Source organism: Myodes glareolus, chromosome 2, assembly GCF_982192425.1.
Source record: "Myodes glareolus chromosome 2, mMyoGla1.1, whole genome shotgun sequence".
Lineage (NCBI taxonomy): Eukaryota > Metazoa > Chordata > Mammalia > Rodentia > Cricetidae > Myodes > Myodes glareolus.
Window position 1 is genome coordinate 129996617 of NC_142027.1, and position 26674 is coordinate 130023290.

At 50.3% G+C, this 26674-nt stretch overlaps 3 protein-coding genes across 9 annotated transcripts in view; 2 read left to right on the plus strand and 1 right to left on the minus strand.

Annotated features, from left to right (window-relative positions):
- Nucleotides 1-8204: 8204 nt before the first annotated feature.
- Tfip11 (tuftelin interacting protein 11) lies at nucleotides 8205-20987 on the plus strand. The gene is made up of 14 exons (XM_048450521.3): nucleotides 8205-8358; nucleotides 9312-9603; nucleotides 9883-10100; nucleotides 11665-11818; nucleotides 12078-12234; nucleotides 13652-13779; nucleotides 14458-14610; nucleotides 15526-16053; nucleotides 16132-16238; nucleotides 16806-16974; nucleotides 17396-17639; nucleotides 17987-18129; nucleotides 18443-18608; nucleotides 19860-20987. Exons 3-14 carry the CDS (start codon nucleotides 9892-9894, stop codon nucleotides 20213-20215), a joined length of 2514 nt encoding a protein of 837 aa, XP_048306478.2. The 5' UTR covers nucleotides 8205-8358; nucleotides 9312-9603; nucleotides 9883-9891; the 3' UTR covers nucleotides 20216-20987.
- On the minus strand, nucleotides 20267-26662 carry Srrd (SRR1 domain containing). 2 transcript variants are annotated; one of them, XM_048450611.3, is made up of 7 exons: nucleotides 26578-26662; nucleotides 24070-24110; nucleotides 22923-23146; nucleotides 22751-22849; nucleotides 21324-21478; nucleotides 20915-20960; nucleotides 20267-20617 (listed from the first exon to the last, which is right to left on the minus strand). In XM_048450611.3, exons 1-7 carry the CDS (start codon nucleotides 26580-26582, stop codon nucleotides 20411-20413), a joined length of 777 nt encoding a protein of 258 aa, XP_048306568.3. In that variant the 5' UTR covers nucleotides 26583-26662; the 3' UTR covers nucleotides 20267-20410. The 2 variants fall into 2 exon arrangements, with proteins under 2 accessions (XP_048306568.3, XP_048306574.3); XM_048450617.3 differs by lacking the exon at nucleotides 26578-26662 and adding an exon at nucleotides 26018-26193.
- The window catches only part of Hps4 (HPS4 biogenesis of lysosomal organelles complex 3 subunit 2), a 31189-nt gene continuing 30704 nt past the window's right edge, over nucleotides 26190-26674 (plus strand). For 5 of the 6 annotated variants that reach the window (XM_087903690.1, XM_048450566.3, XM_087903693.1 and 2 more), the window contains exon 1: nucleotides 26190-26320. The gene's annotated coding sequence lies outside the window, so the exon portion shown is untranslated. Of the gene's footprint in view, nucleotides 26321-26343; nucleotides 26551-26674 lie in introns of those variants that run through there. The other variant, XM_087903691.1, reaches the window with a different exon arrangement.

Consider the following 26674-nt stretch of genomic DNA (forward strand, 5'->3'; position numbering starts at 1 on the left):
AAGGGAGGGAAGGAGGGAGGGAGGGAGGGAGGGAGGGAGGGAGGGAGGGAGGGAAGGAGGGAGAGGAAATGACAGAGGGAGGGAGAGCAAATAAATGTGAAAATTAAACAAAACACTCAAATCTGGGTGTGGCGCACATCTGCAATCCTAATAATCAAAGGCTGAGGTAGGAAGGATTATAAATTCAAAGCTAGTCTTGGCTATATGGTGAGTCCCTGTCTCAAATAAACAAATAAAAGCTTAGAGTGTTGGTTCATGACTTTAATCCCAACACTCAGGAGACAAAGATGGGTGATTTTTGAATTTAAGACCAGCTTGGGCAATAGAGTGGACTTCAATCTCAAATTAAAAAAAAAATATATCCTCTTGGGCTCAGTGATAGAGTTCTGCCGAGCTTGCATCAGGACCTGTTCCCAGAGCACATACACGAACTCTTCCTGGGGCTGCAGAGATGACTTGGGAGATGCCATGGTTAATTTTAATGTCCCTTGCCACAAATTAGTCACCTAAGCGCTGAGCCTCCTCTGCAGAACCCATTGCCTTGATTGACATGGGAAGACCCAGCCTGACTGTGAGTGGCCCCCTTCTGGTAGCAGTCCAGATAAAGGGGGATTTCAAAAGGAAAAATCATCTGCCCTTTGCTCTCATGGCCTCCCTCTCAACGCTGTGTTGATTGACCTGGCTGCCACTGTCAATTTCTTCACTGCCATCAGAACCAGAGAAGACTTCCATTATGAACTGTCACCAACTCTCCAGAAGCCTTTCGGAGTGTCTGAAACACGTGGGATAACTGAGACACCAGCCTCGGGGGCTGAGCAACTACTGGGTTGTCAGCCTCTTGGGTGCAAAGTTGTTATTATTTTAACGGAAGATGACTTACTGAATTCTTTCAATGTATAGGTTCTTTCTGTTGGCTCTGCTCCTCTGGAGAACCCTGAGTGCAATGGGAAAGAGGCCCGTTCTGCAAGCATGAGGACCTGAGTTTGAATCCCCAGCCCTCACAAATCTGGGCATGGGTGCATTGCCTGAAGTCCCAGCACTGGGACGGTGGTGGTAGTGGCAATGACTTGTGGATCTTGAGAACTCAATGGCCAGCCAATCCCACTGAAACAGTGAACTTAAGGTTAAGTGGGAACTTTTCTCGGTGCATAGTAGGGAGAACATGCATGCGTATGAACACATGCACCCACACACATCTGTGCCTGCACCACACACACAACATACAACATACACAATAAGTAACTTTTTTTGAGACTGTGTAGCTCTGGCTGTTCTGAGACTCGCTCTGTAGACCAGGCTAGACTCGAACTTTCCAACTACCCAAGTGCTGGGATCTAAGGTGTGCTCCACCATGCTGGGCCACAATAAATAATTAAAATACAAACCTCCTCCTCCTGATGGGTTCCATGGCTCACACTTAGATCCCAGGAGACAGAGGCAGGTGATCTCTGCAAATGGACACCACTCTTGTGTGTACAGTGAGTTCCAAGGCAGTCCCTGTATCTACCCAAAGAGTAACCCCTGCCTCTGGGGATGGACAGTGTCTGTGTTAGGAGCACAGAAGACCCATGGCTGGGCAGCAGAGAACACTCAGATCTTCCCTGTGCCCTTCCCCTCGGTCTGTATGCAGAGAACATGAGAGCTACCACCGTGGAATCATGGATGCTGAGAGCTAGTGAGTCAAGCTCATTGACTCTCCAGACAGACACTGACAGTCTATCTTCCAGAGGCTTCCTTGTGCTCAACTAGAGTGCCTGCAGGCTTCCACATGGCAATCTAAGACAACCAGACTGCTCACAGTGTCCAGACTCTTCCCTGAGCAGTAGATATTTCAGATGTGACTCGAGATTTCTCCCCCACCTCCTTTCCCAACCCCGAGACAAGGTTTCTCTCTGTAACCCTGACTTTCTTAGAACTCGATCTGTAGACCAGGCTGGCCTCCAACGCATAGAGATCCGCCTGCCTCTGTCCCCCGAGTGCTGGAATTAAAGGTGTGCGCCACCACTGCCTGGCTGCGACTGGTAATTTTAAAAATGAGCCTGCAACCTTGTGTTTCTGTTTGTATGGAGTCCTCCCTCCATGAAGAGATAGAGGAACACACAGGGGAGGGGGAAAGTCACTTATACAGGAGCATATGGACAGAGATACTTCTCAACCATGGGACATGCCATTGGCCATGTCCATCGTTAGGAGTGCACTGGGCAGGCAGAAATCTCAGGTGCCATTCCCAGCGTTGTTCACTACTTTGTTTAGGTGGTTTCCTCATGGTCCTAGAACGGGCCGAGTAGGTTAGGATGGCTGGTGAGGAAGCCTCAGCGATCCACCTGTCTCCGCCTAATCAGGGCTGGGGCTAAAAGTGCCTACCACCATGGCTAGTTTGTTGTTGTTGTTTTGTTTTGTTTGTTTGTTGTTGCTGTTGCTGTTTGTTTTTGACATGAGTTCTGAACCAAACTCCGTCTTCATGCTTTTTTTTCTTTTTCTTTCTTTTCTTTTTTCTTTCCTTTCTCTTTCTTTCTTTCTTTCTTTCTTTCTTTCTTTCTTTCTTTCTTTCTTTCTTTCTTTGTATTTTGAGACAGGGTTTCTTTGTGTAACAGCCTTGGCTCTTCTGGAAATTTGCTCTGTAGACCAGGATGGTCTCGAACTCATAGAGATCCACCAGCCTCTGCCGCTGAGTGATGAGTTAAAGGTGTGTGCCACCACTACCCAGTGTAGGTCCTCAGACTTTGAAGCTAGTACTTTACCCACTAAGCTATGCCCCCCAGCACACTGTGTGGTTTCGATTGTCCTGTAAACATTTTCGTTTTTATGTGTGTGGTTGTTTTGCCCACATGTATGCTTGTGGACCACTTGGGTGCCTGGTGCCCAAGGAGGCAGAAGAGGACATCAGAGCCTCTGGAACTGGAGTTACAGACAGTTGTATATAACCTGGCTATGTGGCTTCTGGGACCTGAGCCCAAGTCTTTTGTAAAAGAAACAAATGCTCCTAACTGCTGGGTATTTCTGTAGCCCTTCCCACACACTATGTGCTTCTGAAGGTCCTATCTTTGCAGAGCTCACCAGCAGCACAGCTTTCTCTACAGTGCAGGGTCTTCTGAGACTAAAACAGAAACCAGAAACTATATGCAGAAACTCTTAAAGGGAAGCCAGGTTTGCTGATCTCAGCCGATCTGGGTTTTCAATCCTGCCAAGTTCAGTACACCATGTCTATTTTTGTAACAGACTTCAAAATAAGAATGAGACATGTGCCATGGCATAATGTCACTGTCCTAAGAAAAAGTACATGTGCTAGACTTTAAATACATCAGCTTTGAAATTGCCACCTAAGGGTTGTTTCTATGGTACCAGCCTATTTAAAGTTGTGACTGAGCCAGGCTCCCCACACCCCACACAATCTTTAGAAACTACACAGGGAGTGGTCAGAAGCATGGAGAGTGAGTCGGGGGGGGGGGGACACTGGAAGCTCCCTTTGAAGGCTGAGAAAGAAATGGTGTCTCAGAAGTCTTTGACTATGACCTCGAATGTATGGAAGTCCCTCTGTCACCTCAGAGAAGAAAGTAGTGATGCCTGCATTCCTGGGGTCCAGGCCTGGTTCTGTTCTTGCCTCAAGCTGCAGGCACTTGCCCTCCTCCAAGGCCCTCTCTATATTCTCTTCTCTGGAAGGAGGGGGATGGACCAATGAGTGTCAGAGGGCCTACCACATTCCTGATGAGGAGCCGTGTTATTTAGAAACCCCTACAAGTCTTAGTACCTCGTTGAGCTTCTAGACATGGCCCTGAATGTCCCCAAGTCCCAAGGCTAGGTCTTTATCTGAGAAATGACAGGACATAGGGATGGATATAAGGGCCCCTGAATCTATGTCTCTGAATATTTTTTATCTTTGCTTTCCCAAAGACTGAGCATTTGAACTGAGAATTGCTTTCTTTCTCTAGACAGGTTTTCTCTGTGTAGTCCTGGCTGTCCTGGAACTCATTATGCAGACCAGGTTGGCCATGAACTCACAAACTCAGAGATCCACCTACCTCTGCCTCCTGCGTGCTAGAATTTAAGGCGTGTGCCTTAAATCACTGTCTGGCCTTAAACTGTGGAATCTTGATGAAGGACACACCCGTCTTTGAGGTGGGAGGCTTCCATGTGGAGTTAGGTCATTGGTCTAGATTCCGGGGGCTTATATTCATCCCTGTCTCAAATCATTTCTCAGAAAAACAACCCTAGTCTCGGGACCTGAGGACATCCAGGCTCATATTTGTGAAACTTCCTATCCTCAGAAAAGTATAAAGACAGACCCCTCACTTCTTCCTCATGGGCTTTGAGTCTCTGTAAGAAGTCCCTGCTGTAGTCTGTCTTTAGTTCTGGGGCTCTGAACTCTCCTTGGAGGCCCCACTATGCCTGTCTGTCTGTCCATGGTGTTAATTGCTTTTCTAATGAGCTCCCCACTTCCCAGTAATCTGTTTCAGTGTCCCTCTTAATGCCCCTGCTAACCTTCCACCCATTCCGTTTGTTATATTGTTTGGGTGGAGCTCCTATGCACTCTTTTACTAGGACCATTGGATGAATGAATGAATTTATTTACCAGCCGGTTTGGAATGCTCTTGTTAGCTCTAGTTGTCAGCTTGACACAGTCGCCTGAAAGGAAAGCTTTGATGGATTGTCCAGATCAGCTTGGCCTGTGGGTGTGTCTATTTGGGATGGCAGGAGGACCCAGACCACTGTGGGCATCACCAAGGTAGGTGGTCCTGGGCTGTATAACAAAGCTAAGTAAATTTGAGTGAGTCTGTGAATGAGCCGGGGGACCGTCCAGCAAGCAGCATTCCTCCGTGGTTTCTAGAAATCCCGTCCTGATTTCCCTCAACAATAAATTTGCTACAGAAAAGGATTGAATCTGCCTCTAGGTTAGTGTCCCTCAACATTTCTAATCCTTCCATATAGTTCCTCATGTTGTGGTGACCCACAGCCATAGAATTATTTTCACTGCCACTACATAACTAATTTTACTACTGTTATGAATTATAATGTAAATATTTTTGGAGATAGAGGTTTCCCAAAGGGATCGTGACTCACAGGTTGAGAACACTACGTGGAGTGATGCTTTTGTCTCCCCCACTCCCTTATGGGTTAATCCAGTGGGGCAGGTCAAGGACCTGTTTAAGGTGACCCTCATGAAGGCTTGTCTTAAAGTCGTGTAAATTCCCACCCAGGTTCATTTGGGTCTTTCTGAGTTCTGACTCAGAAAAATATAACTTCCCTTTTCTTTTTGTTTCTTTTTTTCTTTCATTTCTCTTAATTTTTTGGAGACAAGATCTCATTATTTAGCCCTGGATATTCTGGAACTTGCTATCTAGGCCATTTCTTGCTGAGATCCAATCACCTGTGTTTCTCTACTGCTGAAATTAAAGAGGTGTGTAATCATGCCCGGTATATATATATATATATATATATATATATATATATATATATATATATATATATTTGTCTTTTTAGTTTGGGGTTTGATCAGAACCTAAGTGTGAGAAGGTTTCTGTTCTGTTTTGGTTTATTAAAATAGCTAGCTTGCCTAAGGGCCAGTATTCTATAATACACACACACACATTCTGTGAGACTCTTGTAGGATATGCCCAGTCCCAGAGCCAGGCCTTTCTGAAAATTAACTATCACAGCTTCCCCTTTGTGAAGATTGTGAAGTAGTCAATCGTGCCAAGTTGAGGTTGAGCCCCTACAACAGGGTGTTACACAGACACCATCCTCATCAGAAGAGAAATGAAGTAGACTCGTAGCTCGGGTGTGCTTGCATGCCTGGCTGGGCTACTTTCACTTTGTCATGTGTGGGAATATTCTTCCCCAGTGTAAGTATACTTTTAATATCCATGCACTGGGATTCCTTGCTCATTCTCTGAAGGGCCCCCCACCCCCGCCACGTGATTGACCTCGAGCCAGTTCATCTTCTGACGCGGCTTTCCCCTTCTCCAGTCTCCTCCCCCTGGTAGTTTCTAGATTTCTAGCTTGCCTTCCCTGGGTTTTTTCTTTAAATTTGTACTTTGGGCATCCAGACACGCCCCGCCCCCTTCAAGACAGGGTTTCTCTGTGTAACAGTCCTAGCTGTCCTGGAACTAACTCTTGTAGACCAGGCTGGCCTCAAACTCACAGAGATCGACTCCCTCAGTCTCTCGAGTGCTGGGATTACAGGTGGGAGCCACCACCACCTGGCCAGATTTATCTTCTAATACCTGCTCCCCACCATGTGGCTGACCTCCATGTTGGTGTCTCAAATGGCATCATGCCTTTCCTTCTTCTCTCCATTCTCCTCGGGAAGCCGGGAGAGCTACAGCTTGCCTGCCTTTGGAAGGACTGTCCTCTAGCTTGCATTTGGATCTGTTCTTAAATTCTTTCATGAATGTGACTAGAATCCCAAGAAGGACCCTGACGTCACCAGTGACCATGGTGGCTCGGACGGACTCCCCGATAGTTTTGCTAATAGGTTTTCCCTGTGTGTTTTAGTTAGGTTCTATCACTGTACTGTAAAGACCATGACCGAAAGCAACTTGAGGAACAAAGGGTTGACTTGGTTTACAGGTTAAGTTCACTATGGAAAAACAAGAAATGAAGCAGAAGGCATGGAGGAACACTGTTTATCGACTGGCTCTCCATGCTCACCCAAGACCACCAGAGCAGGGGTGGCACCACCCACAATGGGCTGGGCCCTCCAACATCAATCATTAGTCAAGTAAATGATCCCACAGATCTGCCTACAGGCCATCCCTGATAACTCTTGTGTGTGTCAAGATGGCAGGGAAAAGCAAAAATAAAACCAACCATTAAAAAAACAAAAACAAGGGGCTGGAGAGATGGCTCAGAGGTTAAGAGCATTGATTGTTCTTCCAGAGGTCCTGAGTTCAATTCCCAGCAACCACATGGTGGCTCACAGCTATCTGTAATGACATCTGGTGCCCTCTTCTGGCCCTCAAGCATACAGACAGACAGAACACTGTATACATAATAAATAAATAAATCTTTAAAAAAACAAAACAAAAAACCCGACCAAAAAATCCACCAAGACATGGCCTTTTAACTCAAAAACAAAACAAAACAAAAAACCAACCAAAAATTCCGCTAGGACACGAATAGCCTTTTAGCTCTTTATAAGAGAAAACTAACTCGTTGTTTAACTTGAAATAGACGACAACCTAGAAAAGTATAAAATGAAATATGCTCCTTCTTGCCTGGCAATGGTGGCATAGGCTTTTAATCCCGTGCAGAGGCAAGCTGAGTTTGAGGTCAGCCTGGTCTACAGAGCGAGTTCCAGAACTGTCAGGCTATACAGTGAAAACCAAATCAAGCCGGGCAGTGGTGGCGCATGCCGTTAACCCTAGCACTTGGGAGGCAGAGGTAGGCGGATGGATCTCTGTGAGTTGGGAGTAGTCTGCTCTATAGAGCGAGTTCCAGGACTGGCTCCATAGCTACTGAGAAACCTTGTCTTGGGGGGGTGGGTCAAGAAAAATCAAAACAAACAAAAAACCCACCCCGTCTGTCCCTAGTTGTTTATCACAGCAACAGAGAAATATCTAGAGCAGAGAGGAAAATAATAAAACTGCTTCCTGGAGAGATGGCTTGGGCACTCCTTCTGCCCATTCATTCCTTAAACTGTCCTGGCCCCACGCTGGCTTGTCCTGAAAGAGCCAAGAACGAGGCACTTAGGTCAATAAATCTGCTGTCTTAGTATCATTATATTTCAGAAGAAAACAGGAACAGTGGCTGGCAAAGGAACATGGATTTATTTACAGCCTGGCCAGAATTGCCTGGAGATAAGTTCTTCGGTTCCACTGCCTTTTCTGTTTCTAGCATTACAGAAAAGAGGAGACAAAAGCCAGGAAGCGTGCATGCATGCTGTTTAATCTGCGATGAGAGGATCCTCACGGGGAAATATCTCCCAGGAGGTCAGATATTCTAGGGTTAGGCCCTTCGACTTTCCTTTTGGCGACATGGAGTCCTGAGGACATTTTAATTATTCAGGGTCCCGTGACATTGGTTCAGATAGTCTGGACCCGGCGGTTCTCGTCCGCAGCGATTTTCTTGGAATCATTGCATCATAGCCTGACAATAGCGTACCCTTGGCCCCGAAGTCTAATAAGCCTCAGTTCGGGTGGAACCGGAAGCAGCGCGGACGGGATTTACTAGTCTTTCCGTTACGCAGACCCGCCCCCTCCTGGTGCAAAGTCGCTGCCGGGACAACAACGCATCATTTCCACCGCTGGGTGACGTCATTCCGGCGCGCCAGCAGGGCTACATCCGGGTTTCGGCTGGAGGACTCCTCAAAGGTTTTCCGCCTGTGGATGAAACCTGTGTGTACCGCAATCGCTGAACGAGGTGAGTGGACGGGGTCGGGATGGCGTCCCGGGAGCGCGGGCTGAGCCTCCGCGGCGGCGGCTCCATCGCTTCCCCGCGCCCCGGTCTCCAGCCCTGCCCGCTGCGGTCCTGGGACCTGCCCGCGTCCCACTGAAAAGCCAGCCCCAGGGCGCTCGTGTTCTGAGCGTCTCCTGACCGCTGTGGGCTTTTTACCGTCTCTCTGTTAGGGAGACGACGGTTTTGTAATCCCGTGGGTCTAGGGCCTCCATTGAGAACTTTGCATTCAATGTGCACACGTAGCTGAGTTTGGAACCTGTTGAGTTAACTGGTGCATAGTGAGGAAGAGCGAGGAGACATTTGTAACTGCTAAGCAGTTACATCCTGCCAGAGGAAGCCCAGATCTCGCTGTTCGGAAGACCACTGTCAGTGGTGCAGCTGAACCCGGTGGCGTCACGCAGTGAGGAAGTTAATGTGCAGTGTACCGTGCTGGAGTTTTGTATGTGGTATCTACGCATGTGATAACCACGCAGAGGCTCTGGTAGAGGTGGGCTTTGAACTTAGGCTTTAAGTGTTTCTGATTTTCACAATCCATCCTCCCTCCCTGTCTCCCTCTGTTCCTCTCTCCTTCCTTTCATTTCTGACAGAGTTTCTCTGTGTAGCCACCATGCCTGGCAAGGATGCTGTTTTTAAAGCACCTATTGGGAGCTCAGCTTTTGTTGCTCTTTTAAATTCACGCCTCACTGTGTAGTCCTGGCTGGCCTAGGACTCCCTATGTAGACCAAGCTGGCTTTGAATTTATAGAGACTGACCTGCCTCTGTCTCCCGAGTGCTGGGGGAGGGGAAGTCTTTTCTACAGTGCCCCCTTAATCAGCCCTTACAAACGCCTTCTGAACAGACCACAGCCACCGATACAGTTAGAGAGGTGGCTGAGTAGATTCGTGGGTAGAACTGTCTGTTTATCCCACGCTCTCTAGGTGCAGCTGTGAAGTGTCAGTCATAAAGGCCGCAGCCTTCCAGTGCCTCAGAAGCTGCTCAGCCCTGGGAGAGAAAACCTGAGTGTTGCACTGGCTCAGCCCTGGGAGAGAAAACCTGAGTGTTGCACTGGCTCAGCCCTGGGAGAGAAAACCTGAGTGTTGCACTGGTCGTTCAGTCTCATGAAACAGTATCTCAGAAAACGTTTTGAAGTTTCCATGAGAACCCGATTCTGCTAGAAATAACTCTTTCCTGGGGACCCGAAAAGGCCGAGGTGGACACCCAGTTTCTGAGGTAAGAACGTAGAGCTGTTACTTCCTGTGACACTTGTGTGTGATGTTTGACTCTGACAAAGCCGAGGCAGCATGGGCTGTTAGACCTGTGTGGACTGCTGGGCCTTCTTTCACTTGTTGCGGAGCTGGTAACTTTGTCCTGTGTTTTATGGCTACTTTATTGAGTAGTAGCGTGAGACTAAGGGACTTTGCTTTGGAGGAAACAGGAATAGAGATTCCTGAGGATCTTCTGCTGGCCCAGGTTTTACAGTGCTCTTATTGTCTGCCCCCTTTCCTCTAGTGACCCGCCATGTCACTGTCCCACTTGTACCGGGATGGGGAAGGCCACCTGGATGATGACGATGACGAGCGTGAGAACTTTGAGATCACAGATTGGGATCTGCAGAATGAGTTCAATCCCAACCGGCAGCGTCACTGGCAGACCAAGGAGGAGGCCACCTATGGGGTGTGGGCTGAGCGTGACTCGGACGAGGAGAGGCCCAGCTTTGGAGGAAAACGGTACTGTCTGCTGGGCTCTAGAGGATGGGTAGGCACCCCAGGTGTGTCTTCTGGCCATATTGAGTCCTGTAGCTACAGCCTCTTGCTGTGTTGTAGAGCTGGGGTGGTATGTTCCTCTTCAGCAATTACTGTGTGATGGAGGTACAGCTACTTATGGATAGAGGCATGCTAACCAACCACAGGCCTGGCAGCTTTGGAATCAGGCCCTGGTCAAGGAGCATTGTCACAGGTCTTAAAGGATAGGGAGGTTAGGGAAGGTTCACGTTGGAGAATACTGAAACGAAGGTGGAAAGAGATTGGGTCCACAGGGGACTGGGTTCTTTAGTAAGACAATGTCTCACAAGAAAAGAAAAAAATCATGTGTCCCCACATTTGATTAAATTCAGAATTTCCTATTAATTTTACTTAGACCCACCCCCATCCCAACAGGGTTTCCTTGTGTAGCCTTGGCTCTCCTGGAACTTGTTCTGTAGACCAGGTTGGCTTCCTCTACTTCCCGAGTGTAGGGATTAATGATATATGCGACCACCGCCCAGCTAGGATTTTTATCTATCTGAATTTTTTTGGTCCTGTTTGATTTTTTTTAACACTTGAAGTGGTATCTAAAACAAGTGCTGGGTGTGTGCTCTGCTGGGAGCGGGGCCGAGGACCGCATGCATGCTGGGTGCGAGCTCTACCGCTCTACAGCACAATCAGTCCTCAGTTGTAAGGGGCCCAGTGGGCTGCTCAGCAAGTAAAGGTGTTTGCCACTGCCACACAAGCCTGGCAGGCCAAGTTCAATTACCAGGTGCTGCGTAGAAGATGAAGAGGGAGAACCACTCCACAAAGTTGCCCTGACCTTCACATGCTTGCCGAGGCACATGTGGCCCCAACATTTTTAAAAGTGTCAAAGGGGGGGGGGGCTGGAGAGATGGCTCAGAGGTTAAGAGCACTGACTGCTCTTCCGGAGGTCCTGAGTTCAATTCCCAGCAACCACATGGTGGCTCACAACCATCTGTAATGAGATCTGGTGCCTTCTTCTGGCCTGCAGGCATACATGGAAGCTGACCACTGTGTACATAATAAATAAATCTTTAAAAAAAAGTGTCAAAGGGAAGTAAGATATTATATATATTTTGAATTTATAATCAACTCAGTTGACAATGACAAATCTTCAGCTACAGATTGGAATTGTGAGACCCCATAAATGTTAAATGTGGACTAGAAGATGAGCCAGCAATTAAGATCAAATACTGCTCTTGAAGACTTGAGTTTGGCCCCCTGCTTTTCAGCTCACAACTGCCTATAATTCCAGCTTTGGGGGAGCTATGCTTTTGGCTTCTTGGACACCCACACAGTCGTGTGTGTAACCACACAGACATAATGTTTTTTAACTGTTAAACATGAGATTACTGGCAGCCAGTTTTGAGTCCCTTTTCGTGTTTGAGCAAAATAAATGTATTATATTTTAAAGTGGATCCCATGAGGGCCTCTCTCCCTAATGAGTTCTCTTGTGAGCAGTTTCTAGGACCGAGTGCTGCAGAGGTGTTCTCAACAGATGTGGGGGATTTGTGTCTGTTTGCAGGGCCCGAGACTATTCTGCACCCGTTAACTTCATCAGTGCGGGGCTCAAGAAAGGGGCAGCTGAGGAAGGGGACTCTGACGACTCTGATGATGACGAGAAGCCTGCGAAGCAGGAGGATTTTCCAAAGGATTTAGGACCAAAGAAGTTAAAAACGGTAGGTTTTTAGGCAGTGGCACCCAGCAGAGGTTACCACTACAGAGGCTTCCTTGGCAGGGAGCCCAGCAGGCACCATGTGTATGCTGCCCCCCACGGGTCCTGATTCTCTTTCCTGGTCTGTGTCCCTGATGTGATTTTGGTCCACTCACAGCTTTTCATGATGCATTGTGGCTGCAGGCTGCTCTCTCGTTGGCGTGAACTTCCTTGTATTGTTCTGTGTTTCTCTCTCACCCATGCTCCTTTGGCCTTCTGTGCAGGGTGGCAATTTTAAGCCCAGCCAGAAAGGCTTTGCTGGAGGAACCAAGTCCTTCATGGACTTTGGCAGCTGGGAGAGACACACGAAGGGGATCGGGCAGAAACTGCTGCAGAAGATGGGCTATGTCCCTGGACGGGGCCTGGGAAAGAATGCACAAGGTGAGGCTGTGGCCCAAGCGGAATGTGGTGAGGGGAGGTATAGGGTGGGCTCACCTCCTCTGCCTGTCCCCTTGAGGAAGCCTGTCAAGTATGGAGTGATCTTGGCGGATCAGGTCCTGGGCAGGATACTTGAACTCAGAACCAAATAAAATAGCGGCTAACTCTACAACTGGGTTTGGCAGTGTGGGCCACTTGTGCTCCTGACTTTCCTGACTTTCTCAGAACCTTGATTCAGTTACTGAAGTGGGAAGGGGAGTGTTAGGATCTAAACTGGCTGAAATAAATGCTAGTATTTTAAAGTCAGACAGTTTCACCAAGAACTCTAGGTTTTGCTTGGCAGGAGTTTGGCTGCTTCATGGCTGCCTCTGGGGCTGTGTGAGGTCTTCTGCAGCAGTGTCCTCAGCTCCCCGGCGGCCTGCCAGGCGGTCATGTATGTGAGCCCACCTGAGCTCTGAAGGCTCAGCTCTGCAATCCCCGCTTCTGTGGTTTTTGTTCTCAGTCAACATCTGGGTGTCAGGTAGGTCAGCGAGCAGCATGGCAGCCTTCACCAACTGAGGATGTGTCTGCCGCAGGCTCATCAGAACTGTGTTGGTCCCCATACCAGCCTCATTGAGAAACAGCCCTTGGCACACACAATTCATCACCTTGAGCCAGAGCCATGAGGAGCAAGAACTTGGCCTTTTCCAGCAGGAACTGTGTCCAGTGTAATTTCTAGGCAGGGCCACACTCATCTCAGGGAGTGCTGAGCACGTACTGGGGAGAGACTAGCAGAGCATCAGCGAGGTTTCAGTGGTGCTGAATGGGGAAGTGGAAGACAAACCTGGGGAGGAGCAGGAATCCTCATGAAAATGCTGTATTGCTTATTTCCAGGGCTTCGCCATGTTATAAAAGTTATTGCAGGTAGCTGGGTACTGGTGGTGCACGCCTTTAATCCCAACACTCTGGGAGGCAGAGACAGACTGATCTCTGAGTTCAAGGCCAGCCTGGTTTACAAGAGCTAGTTCCAAGACAGCCAGGGCTGTTTATCAGAGAAACCCTGTCTTGAAAAATCAAAGGAAAAAAAGTTAATTGCAGGCAGTGTGAGCCCCTTCCAGCCCACAGCTGTCCTTCAGCCAGTCAGTGTCCTGAGCTACTGGCCACAAAGGCTTCTGAATGCTGGCAGTGGGCAGTGCATAGGACTGAATCCTCGGCAGTGGTCTTTTCCCACTCATCTACAGTTTCCAAGTTTGCAAGTGATCTCACTCTGCAAGTTCCAGTGCTTGTGGCACTGTCCTGAGCACAGGGACGGGTGGTGCTGTCCTATCCTGAGTAGTGGTTTGCTGTGGGGTGAGTGGCAGGAAGCCTGCTCTTAGTGGTTTTTTCACTTAGGTTGCCAAGATCTGAAAAATCTTTCTGTTTCTTACCTATTCTTGCTCAGGTATCATCAACCCCATTGAAGCCAAACAGAGAAAAGGCAAAGGAGCTGTGGGGGCCTACGGCTCGGAGAGGACCACTCAGTCTCTGCAGGACTTCCCCGTGGCCGACTCAGAAGAGGAGGCTGAAGAGGTAATGGGAAGGCAACTGCGTGGATGACTCGTGGCTGGGCCATTCCAGTCAGCTGTTCTGGGCTGTGCATCCTGATGGCCTTTGGGTGTCACCACACACATGCTTACATGGCAGGCCCAGCTGGGGGCTCTGTGCAGCCAATAGCATCATGGTGTCGGAGGCTTAGGTGTGTGTGAGGCGGGCAGCTGTGAGGCGGGACAGGGTGGAAACTGGCGTGCAGCTGTGTGGTGGTCTCACTGTAGAGTACATTTCGCTTAGCCTCGAGATGGCCCTGTGTGAGACTGGGCGCCATGATTCATGAACAGCTGCGAGTCCAGGTACTTGAAAGAAATGCAGTTTAAAGCAGCGTGAAGAATAAAACGGCGGTCACGGGACTGACTGTAGGGTGAAGAATAAAACGGCGGTCACGGGACTGACTGTAGGGTGGCCGTGGTCTCGTGCGTGGCCTCTGCTCACCTTTGCTTCCTAATCCTTTGTCTAAGTTCTGCCTGAGTCATTGAGGACCAGCAGAGCTTCGCCTGCCCTCCGGGCACCTGCCTTGGCATCTCACTACCACTACTACTCCACAAGGGTGTTGGGAAATGGCGCTTGGTGGCTCCAGGCATGCTAAGGGCCTTGGTCCTGGCTGCTGTGGAAGAGGCCCCTCCTGTTGTCATTTTTTGCATCCCTCTGCCTCAGGAGTTTCAGAAGGAGCTGAGTCAGTGGAGGAAAGACCCCAGCGGGTGCAAGAAGAAGCCGAAGTACTCTTATAAGACTGTGGAGGAGCTGAAGGCCAAGGGCAGGATCAGTAAGAAGCTCACAGCGCCTCAGAAGGAGCTGTCTCAGGTCAAGGTATGAGGGCTTCACATTGGTTCCCTGTCCATCATGGCTGTGTGTCCCTTTCTCCTTTCCACTGGTGTGTGTGGGGGGGGGGGTGGAGTTCCTTTCTCCTTTCTAAAACAGAATCTCGCCATGTAACCCAGGCTGACCTAGAGATGCTCAGTCCTCCTCACACCTGATGCTGGGATTCTAGTGCATGACAGCTTCTCCATTCTGACTGCTTCTGCCCTTTCATGGCACAACAGTGGCCAAGGCAAGCACACAGCGCTCCTGTCTGTCTGGAGCTCATGCCCAGTGAATCAGTAATGCTTCTAGCAGGAAATACTCCGCTAGCACAGAGCACGTCAGGCCCTGCCTTCCACCCCATGCCCTGCAAAACAGCCACCTCCCCATTCAGACCATTATAGTGAGCACAGCTCCTAACCCTGAGCCTCTGCCCAACCTGCTGCTTCCTTTGGTTTGTTTTCGGTCCTCTGCAGATACATTTGTAGGTAAACTTTGCTCTGTTTGAGACCCAGGAGAGGGCTCCCGAGAGTACAGCAAGCAGGTAGAGAAGGTGTGCTGATTGACGGGGAGCCAGGAGAAAGACCTGTCCTGTAAGGACTTTTGACTAAGGGTTCTGACTGGCCACTGGCGTCAGGCTTGTTGTAGTTCTGAATGAAGTGAGAGGTTTGGGACAGCTGCGATGGGGGAAAGGTCTCCCCTTCTATGATGGACTCGTGCGTGGTATTGCTGTCACTTTCCGAGTAGCTAGACAGCATTGGTGGCAGCTGTCTGTCATGGTTCAGTGTGAGGTGGTGTAGGTGTGAGAGCTTAGGCCTGTGGTAGGCAGCTCTGGCCATGAGCAGGGCTCTTGACACTTGGCCAGCCTCCTGTCTTCCCTGCTCAGTAGAGGCTAACAGATGGCAACCTGCCACTTTTCCCAAGGTTATTGACATGACAGGCCGGGAGCAGAAGGTGTACTACAGTTACAGCCAGATCAGCCACAAGCACAGCATCCCCGATGAAGGGCTGCCGTTGCTGGCGCAGCTGCCTCCCACAGCTGGCAAGGAAGCCAAGGTGCCGGGCTTTGCACTTCCTGAACTGGAGCACAACCTGCAGCTGCTCATTGAGCGCACGGAGCAGGAGATCATCCAGAGTGACCGGCAGCTGCAGTATGAGCGGGACATGGTGGTCAGCCTGTCGCATGAGCTTGAGAAGACTGCGGAGGTCCTAGCACATGAGGAGCGTGTCATCTCCAACCTCAGCAAAGTGCTGGCCCTGGTGGAGGAGTGTGAGCGCCGCATGCAGCCTCATGGCACCGACCCCCTCACCCTGGATGAGTGTGCCCGCATCTTTGAGATGCTGCAGGACAAGTACTATGAGGAGTATCGCCTGGCGGACCGTGCAGACCTTGCTGTGGCCATCGTCTACCCGCTTGTGAAGGAGTACTTCAAGGACTGGCACCCCCTTGAGGTGAGCTCGGGTGCAGCCTGCAGCTTGGTGAGGGGCATTGTTACTGAGGCGGGAAGGTCTGATGTCAGTGCTCTGCAGGATGGCAGCTATGGTACTCAGATCATCTCCAAGTGGAAGAGCCTCCTGGAGAATGACCAGCTTCTGTCTCACAGCAGCCAGGACCTGTCTTCAGACGCCTTCCACAGGTGCCGGGGCCCCACCTACAACCTCACTGCACCCCCTTGCCTCCCCGAGGAGCAGGAATTCTGCTCAAGGCTGGATGATAGCCATTTGGGCTTCTATTGACTCTGCTCCATATGGCACTGCTCTGGGGTGAGGACATGCTCACTCAAATGTCTATTGCATGTCCTGAGTTTCCAGGAGCCGGGCTGACCCTGGGAGGACCATGAGATACTTTCACCCACAGTCTGGAAAGGCAGGTGGCAGACGAGTGAACACAGTGCAGGGCAGTAGTGAGAACCAAGACTGAGGCAGGCGTGGAGAGGGCGGAGCTATCTCAGGAGGGGACATTCAAACCGTGACTCCCAAGTGTGAGGTGCGGTGGACAGAGCTCTTGGTGGGAAAGTACCTCATACCATGTGCTGACATCATTAGCCCGTATGGCACCACTGAGGAGCCCAAGGCGCAGAGCCAGGACATCACGGGAGCCCTTGTAGGGACTGGCCTGAAGTTTCTTGTGGGAGTCTTTGGGGTGGCACACTTTGAGCACTTTGAAGCCTACACTGCTGACCAGCTGCCCTTGGTTCTCACAGGCTCATGTGGGAGGTTTGGATGCCTTTTGTTCGGAATGTTGTTGCCCAGTGGCAACCTAGGAACTGTGACCCGATGGTGGACTTCCTGGACAGCTGGGCACCCATCATCCCTGTGTGGATCCTGGACAATATCCTGGACCAGCTCATCTTCCCCAAGCTGCAGAAGGAGGTAGGACAGAGCTCTCACACAGCGTCTCTTACAGCTTATACCACCAGACTCCAGGGACAGAAGGGCTCCATTAACACGCTAGTGTCCTACAGTATTAATTCTAGCCTTTTCCGGAGTACTCCCTTCCTGCCTTCCTCTAAAGGGAATTCATTTCCCCAGTACCTTTGGTGAACTTGAGCCATGCTGAGGTTTGGGTTGGTGGTATGAGTGTTTGTTTTTCTTCTGGAGGGACCTAGAGTACAAAATGCCCGCCTAGCAGCTTCTGTCCCTGCCATTTGCCTCCATGGTGGATCTTGCCCTCCACACACACATCGAGGACTGTGGACCTTGGTCGGGATGCACGCTTCTTTCCTAAGGACAGCACTGTGTGTCACGCACTGTCTACGACTGCATTGCTCATCCTTCTCCATTCATCTTGCAGGTGGACAACTGGAACCCTTTGACAGACACCGTTCCCATCCATTCATGGATCCATCCGTGGCTGCCCCTCATGCAGGCCCGCCTGGAGCCTCTTTACTCCCCGGTCCGCAGCAAGCTGTCCAGCGCGCTGCAGAAGTGGCACCCCAGCGATGCCTCAGCCAAGCTCATCTTGCAGCCCTGGAAAGAGGTCCTCACTCCTGGGTCCTGGGAGGCCTTCATGCTCAGGAACATTGTGCCCAAGTTGGGTAAGGACATAGGGACGTGTGGGCCAAGTGTGATTTACTCAGTGTTCCAGCACAAAAGGTGGACTGCTAGGGCAGAGATGGAAGGGGAATGGAACCAGGGCCTTCTGCTGTCTCTTCACTGTGACCAAGGTCTGCAGTGGTGACTCTGGGCTCTCCGGGCCTTGTGGTTTTCCTGATGGTGCTGGTTTGTTTGCCAAGACCAGAAAGCCACTGGCCTCTTAAATGCTTGCAAATCACAGGGTAGAAGGGAGGAGCAGACCTGAGACTGAAGACTTTGCTGGATAGCACTGTGTGCTTTCATGGCTTTGCCACTGCGAAAGCTGAGCCAGGGACCATCTCTCTTGCAGGCATGTGCCTGGGTGAGCTCGTCATCAACCCCCACCAGCAGCATATGGACGCCTTCTACTGGGTGATGGACTGGGAAGGGATGATTTCTGTCTCCAGCCTGGTGGGGCTGCTGGAGAAGCATTTCTTCCCCAAGTGGCTTCAGGTGCACTGTGTGGTCCAGGGTGGCAGGGTCGGGTGGTAAGAGCCCCAGGGTCCTCAGTGCCCATTGCTGTCTAGGCATATTGCCTTACCTCATGTCCTCACAGAACATGTCTGGTGATGTGGAGATTAAGGCTCAGCACATGTAGGCCACAGGCTGGCTCCAATTCTACTAGTAACTGCTAGATGCTACAGTTCCGTGAGCCCTGTAGTGGGGGCTGCTGGGAGAAGCAGCACTGAATACAGCAAATGGCCCCTGGGGACACTCTGTTCCCACTGCTGTGGCCACCAGCTCAGTGTCCTGTGTCATATGGCAGGTGCTGTGTTCCTGGCTCAGTAACAGCCCCAATTATGAGGAGATCACCAAGTGGTACCTGGGCTGGAAATCCATGTTCTCAGACCAGGTGCTGGCACACCCCTCTGTCAAGGACAAGTTCAACGAAGCCCTTGACATCATGAACAGGGCTGTGTCCTCCAATGTGGGTGAGTACGGGATGTTGGGGATATCCTGACCCTGGTTTCTAAGCATGACACTGACTCCGTTTTGGTCTTCTGTGAGGCCACCCTAAGCATCACTTCATCCCCTCGACAGTGTCCAGTGGATTCAGCTACTTATAGCTCCCACTGTGTTGTCCTGTGACTGAGGCCGACAGGAGTGGGTCTGACTCCAGGCAGCCTTCCCGCAGTGCTCTGCACAGACAGCACTTGGTAGTTGCTCCCCTTTGAGCGATGTTCTGTGCTCGACACTATTGGTCCCTACTTCATGGGCTACAAGACAGCTGAACTCATGTCTGTGGGTCCTTGTGTATCATTGCTTGTGGGGGCCCGGGGTTGCAGTGTGACACAGGTCACACTGCTGAGCTGTAAGTAGATTGAAGGGGTTCACAGCAGAAGCAAGGGTATTGCCACTTAGCTTTATATGTTGACACAGGCCTGGACCTCCCCTAGCTGTGTTTCAGATCCTGGGGCGGTCCAGTGCTGTGGGGGGCTATGAGGCTCCGGGGTGGCAGCTGGAATGGGAGTTGCTATCTCCTTTAACTCTCTCTACCTCATCCTCCCAGACCATGTTCCCAGAATGTTTCCCCTGTACCTATCACAACTTAAAATTTGGGTGACCCTGTAATTCTTCAAGTAGCCACATTCTGGCTCCCTAAATATAGTTTCCTTTTTTAAAAAAAAAAATTAAGTTTTTGTGTTGATATATGTGTCTGGAGGGGGTGTTATATACACGAGTGCAGTGCCAGGGGAGGCCAGAGAGGGTATCAGATCCCAGTGATCTAGAGTTAGATAGTTTTGGCCATCTTAAATGAGTGCTGGGAATCAAACTGGATTCTCTACGAGCATGATGCATACTCCTAGCCAATGAACCATCTCTCCAACCCTCGATTTCCATTCTTTGAGGGCAGGGGCCTCTGTGGGTAAGGGGAAAGTAGAAGCAGTATATAGGCCATGCTAGACTATGTGACAGAGGTCGACAGGAGTGGGTCTGACTACAGGATTTTAGGGGGCCACCTCTGAGTCCAGTCTGTCCACATCTCATCTGATACTGACAAGTTTGCTTCTGGTATTAGCTACAATTTCTGGACCAATTTTGTGATACTGTCTCTTCCCAAGCATGCAGTGATCATGTGTTAGTGCCTGGGTTCTTAAAGCAGAGGATATACTGTGTCATTGTGATGCATGTTGGGTTCTGCATACCAGGGGTAACCTCTCACTGTCCTCCCTTCTTTCAAGGTGCCTACATGCAGCCAGGTGCACGAGAGAACATTGCCTACCTCACCCATACGGAGCGCAGGAAGGACTTCCAGTACGAGGCCATGCAGGAGCGCCGTGAGGCTGAGAACATGGCTCAGAGGGGCATCGGTGTGGCTGCCAGCTCTGTGCCCATGAACTTTAAGGACCTCATTGAGACCAAGGCGGAGGAGCACAACATCGTGTTCATGCCTGTTATCGGCAAGCGGCACGAGGGCAAGCAGCTCTACACCTTTGGCCGCATCGTCATCTACATCGACCGTGGCGTGGTGTTCGTGCAGGGCGAGAAGACTTGGGTGCCCACCTCCCTGCAGAGCCTCATCGACATGGCCAAGTAGACACCATGGCCCACACCTGGCAGGCGTGGATAAACAACACTTTAAACAGGCTTTACAAATGATGTCTCTATTTGGGAATCCAGCCACCAGGGCAGGATGTGATGTGATGTCACCAGCCCGGGCTGTATTCCTGGCTTGGCAGAGATGGCATGATCTGCACCTTGGCTCCTGGCGCAGGTGGCAGGAGCTGCCCTGCTACACTGGCTGAGCTGAGTCTGTCTGTTTTCTGATGATCTCTAGGTCCTCGCAGTCCTGGTAATCAGGCTCTTCCCGAGATGCCCAAAGGTCCCTGGGCAGTCCCTCCAGCTTCAGTAGAGGGAACCAGTGAACAGAGGTGTCGTTAAAGGTGTCCATGTAGCGTGGAGTCTGTGGCAGTGGGAACTCCTCCAGGCTTTTCAGAATCTGAGTAGAGGGTCCAGACACAGGCATTAGGCATGACCCTACTCTCCTGGTGTACTTTTCCCTTCACCTGGCCACCCCATTGTCCTTTTGAAAACTAAGAAATGGGGATTTACATTTCGATGCTTTTTAATCCCAAAGGCCATGGAAATGCTGGACTCACCCTGAGAATGAAGGGAATTGGGTTCTGACTGGTTCTAGGGGAGAGCCCCTGCCAGTACATCATGCTTTGTGTGCTCAGAAACATCAATGGTAGTGTGGCTTTGCACCCACCCCCTACCCAACTATTCTGTCAGACACCTTTGCGATGTAGGGATAATTTTTCTGCAGAATCCTTGTCAACAACCTAGAAATAAAAAAAATATATACATAATTAGGAAGTATATGGATGGTTCTTTCAAGTTGTAACGGGTAGAAAAATAAGATGAATTCAGAAAGGGTTGTGGGGTGTGGAATGAGATGCCCCAATAAGCAGTTTCAGGGAGGAGGACAGCACGGACCGGCGCTGTGAAACATCAAGAGTGTGGTCTTCATACTTAGAAAGCAAGGTTGCTCAAACACACTGTCCCCAGAATTGGATATTCTTCGCAGACTCCTTAAGTGCTTTAAGCTGGACCCAGGGTTAGACATCTGCCTTAAACCTTTCATCCAGGTCCTCGTGGGGAAGCCCTTCTGCCTGCAGTAGGGTCTGACGTTCACAATGGCTTACCTTTCCTTGAGGCCTCGGAAACTGTTCCCAATGATGAGCACCCTGGAAAGGGCATCTACGGACCAGTTGCTCCACAGCAGATTGTTGTATAGAGCTGTACCACAGTGTGGCATGTAGAAGACAGTGGGCCGGCCTTGGACACTGCGCTTGCCTTCCTGTGGAAGCGGTAGCAGAATGGGTGCTAAGGAGCTGAGTGCAAACCCTACCTCATCTGTGGCACGGCTTCATTATTGTAAATGTAAGCTGGGTGGCTGTACAGGAAAGGAACCCGAGCTCACTGTATTCCATGTGATGACTGTCCCCATGTCCTACATTCCAGAGTCTTCTATGTATCACTGCAGATCCTCATCACATTGGGCCACAGGTGATCCTCATCACCTCTTCTGTCAACTGGCCATTCCTCCCTCTCCGCTCCTCCCCCTGCAGCTTCCCTTTGGTCAGGCATGAGCATGCTGGTTTCCTGTGGTTGCCTCCACAGGAGCTGCTTGTAGGCTTGGACACAGCCCTTGTGGCTCTCAGTACACAAGCCAACCCTGCTCCTGGACTTGGTCCCTGCAGGTTATAGGTGCCTCAGACCTCACTCATTTGCTCTTCTCTGTACAAAGCCAGCTCTCAAAGGCTGGTCTGAAGTGAGTGTTGTAGGACCTCACTGCTCAAGCAGCAGGGTCCTGAGGCTGAGGAGGCCGTCCTGGGCTCCAGAGACCCTGTCAAAGCCCTTTCTGGCAGGGTAAAGGTGTTTGTCATCCAACCATGCCAGATTCCCAGAACCCACATACAACCCCAACAGAACCTACAAGGTTCCACCTCTGTGCTTTTGTTATTGCGGTTTGTTTTCAATTTTTTACATGTTTTATTGTTATGTTCACATGTCTGTGCACCATGAGTGTGCCTGGTGCCTGCAAGGGCCAGAAGGGCATCAAGTCCCCTGGAATTAAAGTTACAATGGTTGTGAGCCTCTAAACCAGTGTTTTTCTTTCTTTCCTTCCCCTCTTCTCTCTCTCCTTTCCTCCCTTCTTTCTTTTCTTTCTTTTTTTTTTCTTTTTCAAGGCAGGGTTTCTCTGTAGCTTTGGATCCTGTTCTGGAACTAGCTCTTGTAGACCAAGCTGGCCTCAGACTCACAGAGATCCACGTGCCTCTGCCTCCCAAGTGCTGGGATTAAAGGCATGCGCTGCCACTGCCCAGCAGGTGTTGGGAATCTTAAGAGCAGTCAGTGCTCTGAACAGCTGAGCCGTCTCTCCAGCCCTGGACTTAAGGGTTTTGCAAACCTAACACAAGAGTTCACGGTACTGATTCAAGTTTTCACGATGGGTAGAACAGCCTAAAATGGAAACTGACTACTGGGCTTCCTCCACAGGCTCTAGGTGAGGCACGGAGTCACAGAAAGCCTGTCCAGTGGCAGAGGTGGGGGGTATGAGGAGAGCACCTACCTCATTTTCACTTAGGACAGTCACACCGAGGGCAGTGAGCACTGAAACTTCAGTGCGGCTGAACAGAGGGTCATAGACCCAGCAGTGGCCTCTGGGGATCTGGATGGGAAGAGGGCTGCTTTAGTTCAGGCACACCGCCACCATGCCAGGGGCAGGAGATGACAAAGCTCACCTGGCACTTCTCCAGGAAGAGAAGCATGAAAGCAAGCTGACTCCGGGCAGTGGCGCAGGAGGCAAAGTTCCCGAGGCCATAGCACACACATGTCACGGGGAAGGGGCTCGTGACTGGAGGCTCTCCCGACCCACCAGGTGAGGAGCTGAGCTTCAGTATTTGAAGGGCTTCTGTTAGGCCCTGCAGTTGCTCCAGCTGTTTTCTAAGACACTGGGTGATGGTTTCTGAAAGATCATTTCCCCAAATGTGGTCAGAGCATGGACAACACAGGTCTCAACACCCAGAGCAAAGCTGCCTGAGACCTATGTCCAGGCCACTGAAGGTGAGATCCTGAACTCAACTGCTCCAAAATTAAGTAAGAGCTTTAGATATAAAAGGTTTACATCTAAAACCATGTGACTGAGACATTTGTGCTGAGTGTCAGGAAGCAGTGTGCAGGATGTGGATGGCCTCTAAAAAGGGAATTGAGTGGCTAAGTTCAAAACCACTGTCTCCACCACCTCCTGGCCCTCCTTTTAGGTTACCATCCCTAAATCAAAAACAAAAGACGCTATTTCTCCCTGCACTGAGCAAGCTGCTTTCAATCACCAAGGTGGTAAAGCTATCTCTGTACAGGTTCCCCAGGTGACGTAAGGCTGTACAAGAAACCATCTATGTCCTTGCTGGGAAGAGAACCCTGAAACATTCTTAGATAGTAGGTTGATACTGCTTTATATTTAACAATCCAACTCTGGGGAATGCAGCCTGCAGATGAGACGCACTGAGTGATTAAAATGGGAGCTTCTGATACAAAGTGTAAAGACAGTCTGTCTTTCACTAAGAATCATGCTGGCACACACTGTATTAAGGACATAACTGCAAGGGGGAAGGTCTGCCCTGTAATGTTAAGGAAAAAGCAGGATAAAAATAAAATTTAGCCATCCTGATTATGACATTTATTGCCTTTGGCGTGACAGCCAAGCAATTATCACCTTATTTAATTCTCATAACTACAGGATTTATAAATCGCAGGATACATACACTACCATCTTCACTTCAGATTTAGCTAAGTGCCAAAGTAAGGCTGTGGAGCAAAACACCCTTCAGTGAAGAATGCCCTTTGCCCACCTTCCACTCCCATGTCACCACCCATGCCAGATGTACTCACCCAGCGCTGAACTGCAGAAATCAGAGATTTGAAGATCCTCCCTGAGAAGAAATGGGAAGGTCATCTGTCTCTTTTAGGCCATCCTAGCCCTGACCATGAACCTACATGGAGGATGTAGGACCGTCTAAGGGCTATGCAGAGCTAGCCCTTACTGAGTGACTTGCCCATGGCATGGATGCAGACTGCCAAGATAAAAAAAAAAAAAAAAAAAAGGCCTTCATGTAGAGGCTCTGGTCCTGGTTTCCCAGGGATGGTCTGGGTCTGTTCTGCATCTTTGGCCTGGCAGAGATGCAGTTCAATAGCTACTAGGAAGTCATTGAATACAACCTTTCTGAAAATTCAGTTTCCTTCTCTCAAGACTGTAATTAGCAGGGGGGACTAAGTGAGCTACCCAGCAGGCACTCAAGAAACTGTTTTCCCCTTATAACTAATCCTAAAGGGAAACTCAAAGAGAAAGTCCAAGGGTTGGGTTTATTCAAGTCAACTGCTTTCTACCACCTAGGGCAAAGCAATCAACAGTGAATTAAAACACTCTGAGATCGTCTTTAGGGAACACAATGAGGAAAGAAGCCCACCTGCCCTGAGGTGATCTATGTTCCTCACAAGGGAAAGAACCTAATACATTAAAGCAAATATAATACATATAATTTGAAAATTATAGATAGTTCTGGGTCAGAGTCTCTATGCTCAGGAGTCAGGAGTGATAACCACATCCCAGTAGGGGTGCTGGGAGAAGTGGGTAACTCTGAGAGATTCTGAAGAAGCTGAGGAAACACTGACTATCTAGTGAGTGCCTTGAGTATTCTTCAGGCCCCAGGCCCCTTCATCTCCCTGATCTTCAGAGACTGGAGATTTCCTGCTTGCTTCTATTTGCCCCCTCAGCCACAGCCAGTAATTTCTGTTCAGAGATAACTTCTGGGTCACCACTGTTTTTTGAGTCTAACGTGGCACGCTCGTCATAGTATTCTGACCCATCTGAAATGCCACCCAAATCTGTAATTTAGCTCTTTAAGATCACAACCAGAAAAGGCAAGAACACAGAGTAGCCTGTGTATGGTGGGCACTGACTATGTGTCCTGTAAGAAGGCACAGTCCAAGATGTGGGGAGATGGTTGAGGAGGAAAGTACAGAGCAACGGAGGGGTAGAAGCATGGGGTTTGATTCACCAAGGCCTGGGCCTGCAACAATGATCTTTGGATGTCTCTTTGAGTGTCCAAGATCCTAATGGAGCTGTGAAGTGTGTAGGATGCAATAGTCTGTGCACACAGCTGTTGCTCAGTAAACCACTGATACCAATGTTGACAACTGTGCTCACGTTGCAACCTCGATTTACAATAGCATTAACCAATGTGGGGTGTGGTCCACACCTGTAACTGCAGCATTAGGAGAGACAGAGGCAGAATCTCCTCCAGTTCCAGGCCTGCTGGGCTAGCCTAAGCTATAATATGAGATCCTGTCTCACAAAACACAAAACCAAAGCTGGGAAGGTGGCTCACAAGGTGAAGGCCCTTGCCACCAAGCCGGACAACCTAAATTTGATCATCCTAACCCATGCAGTGGGAGGAATAGTCCTCTAAGCTCCACATATTCACCGTGACATATGCCCGACTCAACCTCAAATATATAAAACCAAAAACCAACTAAAGAAAACAATCAATACAGGGTATGACACGAACACTAAATTCGGGCCCTGGAGCTATCAGGTACCAGGAAGTGCTTTATGGCCAACACATCATCTAATGCTCTGAGCAACCCTACGTAATGTTTCCACCTCAATCTCAAAAACGGCAAACAGAGGCACAGAATGCCAAGCTGTCGTAACTGCAGTAACGGAAATGGCAGCTTCATCGAGCGCCTGCTACAGTGCAATCAGACGGGAGCTCAGCATTCCCCAGAGGGTTGGCACACCCACTTTCCGGTTGGAGTGGCCTCTACGCGCTGCACTCACTCGGCCTCCCGCAGGCGGCGCAGCACAGCCTCGCCGTCCGGCTCCGGCTCCGGTTCCGGCTCGGTTTGGGGCCCGCGGACACGCCCCTCGTCCCGCCTCGGCCGCCTCCCCGCTGAGCGCTTCTTCCGCGGAGCCACGGCCCTCCAGGGCTCCGGTGCCGCCACGGTGGCCGCCATGCCACTGACGTCACCATTGCGCGCCAGAGCGGCCGCCGCGCCACTGGCGTCGCGTCACACTCGCACGTCATCGCCGAGCCTCTAGAGGCGGGAGGTGGGACCGCGCGTGATCGCGGGGCCGCTGAGCGTAGGTATCGGGTGCTGGGGTGCTGTCGCGCAGGCCGATCAGAGCCCGGGCTCCCGGCGGGCGGGTGGATGGGCGGGCGTGAGATCCGAGCGTTCGGGCCGCATCTTCCCGGCTCTCATGACCCTCAGCCCGACTCCTGACTCCTGGAGGCCACTTCCCACACCTCCCTCTCGACGCGCGCCTGGACCATCCGCATGCTGTCACCTCCCAGTCTGCCAGGACCTTTTCAGGTCACTCGCCACAAGATGATCACTGACCTCATCTGGACCTTTGAGAACTAGCTGCTTGGTCCTCCGACCAGGCCTTTGGGAAAGGGAGGAGTGGGTTCCAAGACCTGAGATGCCCCTGCACAGA

What these genes read in the sequence shown, in the direction of transcription:
- Srrd (XM_048450617.3), bottom strand. Translation starts at nt 26,193, where the DNA reads ATGGCGGCCACCGTGGCGGCACCGGAGCCCTGGAGGGCCGTGGCTCCG. An exon ending in TTTCTGCAGTTCAGCGCTGG is followed by an intron (nt 23,147 to 24,069) that starts GTGAGTACATCT and finishes ATGATCTTTCAG; the next exon opens with AAACCATCACCCAGTGTCTT. An exon ending in TCTTCCTGGAGAAGTGCCAG is followed by an intron (nt 22,850 to 22,922) that starts GTGAGCTTTGTC and finishes CTTCCCATCCAG; the next exon opens with ATCCCCAGAGGCCACTGCTG.
- Tfip11 (XM_048450521.3), top strand. Translation starts at nt 9,892, where the DNA reads ATGTCACTGTCCCACTTGTACCGGGATGGGGAAGGCCACCTGGATGAT. An exon ending in AGGACTGGCACCCCCTTGAG is followed by an intron (nt 16,054 to 16,131) that starts GTGAGCTCGGGT and finishes AGTGCTCTGCAG; the next exon opens with GATGGCAGCTATGGTACTCA. An exon ending in TCTTCCCCAAGTGGCTTCAG is followed by an intron (nt 18,130 to 18,442) that starts GTGCACTGTGTG and finishes GTCATATGGCAG; the next exon opens with GTGCTGTGTTCCTGGCTCAG.